The sequence below is a fragment of the Sorex araneus genome, chromosome 6 (genome assembly GCF_027595985.1).
Source record: "Sorex araneus isolate mSorAra2 chromosome 6, mSorAra2.pri, whole genome shotgun sequence".
Taxonomy (NCBI): domain Eukaryota; kingdom Metazoa; phylum Chordata; class Mammalia; order Eulipotyphla; family Soricidae; genus Sorex; species Sorex araneus.
This window is the reverse complement of record NC_073307.1, coordinates 55,003,484-55,008,805: the sequence shown is the minus strand read 5'-3', so window position 1 is coordinate 55,008,805 and position 5,322 is coordinate 55,003,484. Positions and strand designations below refer to the sequence as shown.

The following is a 5,322-nucleotide window of genomic DNA, read 5'->3' as shown; positions in this document are numbered from 1 at the left end:
CTCCAGCGCTCTGCCAGGAGGTTGGGCCTCTCTCCAGCGCTCTGCCAGGAGTTCGGGCTTCTCTCCAGCGCTCTGCCAGGAGTTCGGGCTTCTCTCCAGCGCTCTGCCAAGGGAAGTCGTCGTTCCGACGAAGTCTTGGTCGCCGAGTTCTGGGGGCACGGAGGCCCCTTCTCTGCACCGGGCAGCTTTCCCCCCAAGGCAAGAGATGGCACACGCCGAATCCTGGAGCAGCAAGAACGCTGAAGTCTGCAGCGCCACGGCCCTACAGTCGCCGGGCCCGACGTCCCAGGTGGGTCTGGCTCCCCCGGGCCTGGGCCAGGGCCGGGCTGGCGCCAAGGCTCTCCCTCCCCAGGGGAAGATGGGGCGTGCCGTGGGAGCCGGGCTGCGGAACGTCGGGAACAGCTGCTACGTGAACGCCGCCCTGCAGTGTCTGACCTACACCCCGGCCCTGGCCAGCTGGGCAGCGTCCGGGCTTCATGGCGGCGCCCACGGCCAGCGGCCCTGCTGCAGGTCGTGCGGCGTGCGGGCGCACATCGGCCGGGCCCGGCGCCACCCCGGGGAGGTCCTCGCGCCGTGCCCCTCGCTGCTGGCCGGATTCCACAGGGAGCGGCAGGAAGACGCGCACGAGTTCCTCATGTTCACGCTGGACGCCATGCAGCAAGGCTGCCCGCAGGACGGCGGGCGGGAGCCGGCCGACATCCCGGGCATCTTTGGAGGCCGCTGGCGGTCCCAGGTGCAGTGTCTGCGCTGCCTGGCCGTCTCCGACACCTTTGAACCTTACCTGGACGTGGCGCTGGACGTGGGAGCGGCGCCGAGCGTGGCCCAAGCCCTGCGAGAGCTGGTGAGGCCCGAGAGACTGGAGGGGGAGGACGCCTACCTGTGCGGCACCTGCGGCCAGAAGACGCCCGCCACCAAGACGCTGACCCTGCACGCGGCCTCGCGGGTCCTGATGCTGGTGCTGAAGAGGTTCTGCCAGGGCGGCGACGCCAAGCTGGCTGGGCACGTGAGCTACCCCGAGTGCCTGGACGTGGGCGGCTGCACGTCGGAGCGCCAGGAGGGGCCTCTCGCGTACGTGCTCTACGCCGTCCTGGTGCACACGGGCTGGAGCTCTCACGGTGGCCACTACCTGTGCTACGTCAGAGCGGGGGACGGCCAGTGGTACCAGATGGACGACGCCAGGGTCAGCGCCTGCGACGCGTCCCGCGTCCTCAGCCAGCAGGCCTACGTCCTCTTCTACGCGCAGAAGGCCGAGTGGGAGAGAGTCGGCGGCGACTGGGGCTGGGCCGGGCCGGAGGGGCCAGGCTGCGGGGCCTCGGCGATGCCCAGGGAGCGGCCGGGCCGTCCTGCCAGGGACCGCGAGCCCTCGGTGTCTGGCCACCTCGAGCCTTGCGAGGACTCTTCTGCCATCAGCCTGGACTGCTGGAGGCGGCTGCAGGAGCAGAGCCGGCCCAAGCCGCCGCCCGGCCTCAGGAGGACGGTTGCCGCCCTGCCCGCCAACGCAGTGGTCATCCACCGCTCCAGACACAGCCACGGGGCGCCCTGGGAGCAGCCTGAGCCCCGGAAAGCTGCCCCAGAAACGTGTGCCACGGCCGCCAAGAGGAAGAGCAGGAAAGGCCAGAAAAGCCTGCGGGTCCTGCACAGCCTTCAGCTCCCACGGGGGCCCCGCCTCTGACAGCCCAGCGGCCGGCGCCAGATCCAGCACCACGGCACCAAGCGTCTGCCCTCTGCTGCCTGCCGAGACGATTTTCCTATGACCCAGCATGTGGGTGGCCGCTTCGCACCCCTTAGTCTTTGCCGGGACGCGCAAACATAAGTCCTAGTGTCGGGTGGGGGGGGGAGGGTGGTGATGATCCGGGTGCGGCACTCAGAACTGTGCTCCGGGGGAGCCTTATGGGCTGTACCATCTCTCGGTTGATTTCCAGCTGTGGACAATTGTTTGCTACTTTATACATTTGATTTGTAACTTTTGTGTGATCCTAGACATTTTAGTGAACATGACGTTTATAAAAGTGTACTGGCGTAGTTACACATGCGCGGTGGGGGGCTAGGGAGGTGGGGGGAAGGGGGGAGGTATACCGTGATACTTGGTGGTGGGATACGTGCACTGGTGAATGGATGGGTGTTTCAGCATCGCATAACTGAGACTTCAACCTGTAAGCTTTGTAACTTTGCCCACGGTGATTCAATAAAGAATAAAATAAAATGAATGAAATTTTAAAAATGTGTACTGGCGTAATTCTTTTTTGTTTGCATTGTTTCGTTGGGTTTGCTCACACCCAGCAATGCTCACGACTTTCTCCTGACTCTGTGCTCAGGGATTTCCTCCTCCCATCCCATGAAACCATATGTGAGTGGATGCAGGACCTGAGCTGGGCTGGTGTGAAAAATACAAGCGAGTGTGGGTGGAAGGGGTGTTGTCAAAAAAGACAAAGATTCCTCCTGGGGGGAGGGGGAGATGACGGCTGCGTCACGTTCTGTTGTCCGAGGGCTCTCGGGGCAGTTCTCTCTCACGCACCAAGCTTGTGTTCAGTGTTCTCGAGCTGCTGTGTATGGAGCGGATTTATCCATCCCTTTCTTCGGTTCTACCTTTTGATGCCTCTACAAGATAGACTATCTCCGTGTAATGTGCAGCAGAGGAGCATGCCTGAGGAGGTGCTGGGCCAGTCCGAAGGGCTCTGGAGACAGAGCGTCCCGTAGGGCCCAAGAGTATCTTGCACGCACGGCAGAGCCTGTCAAGATACCCGTGGCATATTCGATATGCCAAAAACAGTCACAACAAGGCTCACAATGAAAATGTTACTAGTGGCCACTCGAACAAATCAATGAGCAACAGGATGACAGTGATCATATATATTTATAACATATCGATTAAATCTGACGAATATTAATTATATTTTATATAATACTTTTTCCACATAACCCTTCTAAAACTTACTTCCAAAGTCATTTGGTGATTTTTCCCTCAACATACCCACCAAAGGAAGGAAGGGTGCAGGGTTTTGGATGTGGATGCCATTTCTCACTGACTCTCTGTGTCTGTTTCTGTCTCTCTCTGTCTCCCTGTCTCTCTCTCTTACAGACACACACTTGTGATACCTTCGAAGTTAGTGCTAGAGAGACTTTTCGTATGAGAGAAAGAGAAGAGAGTTGTGCGTGTGTGTACTGTTTGTGAGCCTGTGTGTACTATCGCGCACTCGCATGCCTCTTTTTCGGATGAGCCTCTGGAGACAGAGCGTCCCTTAGGGCCCCCTGGGACCCTGGGCCTAAGCGGGGTGGTGGTTGACCTGGTGCAGCACTCAGAAATGTGCTCAGGGAAGCCTTATGGGCTGTACCATCTCTCGGTTGATTTCCAGCTGTAGACAATTGTTTGCGACTTTATACATTTGATTTATAACTTTTGTGTGATCCTAGACATTTTAATGAACATGACTTTTATAAAAGTGTACTGGCGCGGTGGGGGGCTGGGGAGGTGGCGGGAAGAGGGGAGGTATACCGTGATTCTTGGTGGTGGGATACGTGCACTGGTGAATGGATGGGTGTTTCAGCATCGCATAACTGAGACTTCAACCTGTAAGCTTTGTAACTTTCCACAGGGTGATTCAGTAAAGAATAAAATAAAATGGAAGCAATTTTAAAAATGTGTACTGGCGTAATTCTTTTTTGTTTGCATTGTTTCGTTGGGTTTGCTCACACCCAGCAATGCTCACGACTTTCTCCTGACTCTGTGCTCAGGGATTTCCTCCTCCCATCCCATGAAACCATATGTGAGTGGATGCAGGACCTGAGCTGGGCTGGTGTGAAAAATACAAGCGAGTGTGGGTGGAAGGGTTGTTGTCAAAAAAGACAAAGATTCCTCCTGGGGGGAGGGGGAGATGACGGCTTCGTCACGTTCTGTTGTCCGAGGGCTCTCGGGGCAGTTCTCTCTCACGCACCTAGCATGTGTTCAGTGTTCCCGAGTTGCTGTGTATGGAGCAAATTTTTACATCCCTTTCTTCGGTTCTACCTTTTGATGCCTCTACAAGATAGACTATCTCCGTGTAATGTGCAGCAGAGGAGCATGCCTGAGGAGGTGCTGGGCCAGTCCGAAGGGCTCTGGAGACAGAGCGTCCCTTAGGGCCCAAGAGTATCTTGCACGCACGGCAGAGCCTGTCAAGCTACCCGTGGCATATTCGATATGCCAAAAACAGTCACAACAAGGCTCACAATGAAAATGTTACTAGTGGCCACTCGAACAAATCAATGAGCAACAGGATGACAGTGATCATATATATTTATAACATATCGATTAAATCTGACGAATATTAATTATATTTTATATAATACTTTTTCCACATAACCCTTCTAAAACTTACTTCCAAAGTCATTTGGTGATTTTTCCCTCAACATACCCACCAAAGGAAGGAAGGGTGCAGGGTTTTGGATGTGGATGCCATTTCTCACTGACTCTCTGTGTCTGTGTCTGTCTCTCTCTGACTCCCTGTCTTTCTCTCTTACAGACACACATTTGTGATACCTTCGAAGTTAGTGCTAGAGAAACTTTTCGTATGAGAGAAAGAGAAGAGAGTTGTGCGTGTGTGTACTGTTTGTGAGCCTGTGTGTGCTATCGCGCACGCGCATGCCTCTGTTTCCGATGAGCCTCTGGAGACAGAGCGTCCCTTAGGGCCCCCTGGGACCCTGGACCTAAGCGGGGCGGTAGTTGACCTGGTGCAGCACTCAGAAATGTGCTCCGGGGAAGCCTTATGGGCTGTACCATCTCTCGGTTATTTTCCAGCTGTAGACAATTGTTTGCGTCTTTATACATTTGATTTGTAACTTTTGTGTGATCCTAGACATTTCAGTGAACATGATTTCTATAAAAGTGTACTGGAGTAGTTGCACATGCGCGGTGGGGGGCTGGGGAGGTGGCGGGAAGAGGGGAGGTATACCGTGATTCTTGGTGGTGGGATACGTGCACTGGTGAATGGATGGGTGTTTGAGCATCGCATAACTGATAGTTCAACCTGTAAGATTTGTAACTTTCCACACGGTGATTCAGTAAAGAATAAAATAAAATGGAAGCAATTTTAAAAATGTGCACTGGCGTAATTCTTTTTTGTTTGCATTGTTTTGTTGGGTTTGCTCACACCCAGCTAGCTCACGACTTTCTCCTGACTCTGTGCTCAGGGATTTCCTCCTCCCATCCCATGAAACCATATGTGAGTGGATGCAGGACCTGAGCTGGGCTGGTGTGAAAAATACAAGCGAGTGTGGGTGGAAGGGGTGTTGTCAAAAGAGACAAAGATTCCTCATGGGGGGAGGGGGAGATGACGGCTTCGTCACGTT

The 5,322-nt window shown here is 55.0% G+C and overlaps 1 protein-coding gene across 1 annotated transcript; it reads left to right on the top strand.

Moving 5' to 3' along the window:
- Positions 1-205: 205 nt before the first annotated feature.
- Positions 206-1,672, top strand: LOC129405872 (ubiquitin carboxyl-terminal hydrolase 17-like protein 6). The gene has a single exon (XM_055143555.1). It carries the CDS (start codon positions 206-208, stop codon positions 1,670-1,672), a length of 1,467 nt encoding a protein of 488 aa, XP_054999530.1.
- Positions 1,673-5,322: the final 3,650 nt, after the last annotated feature.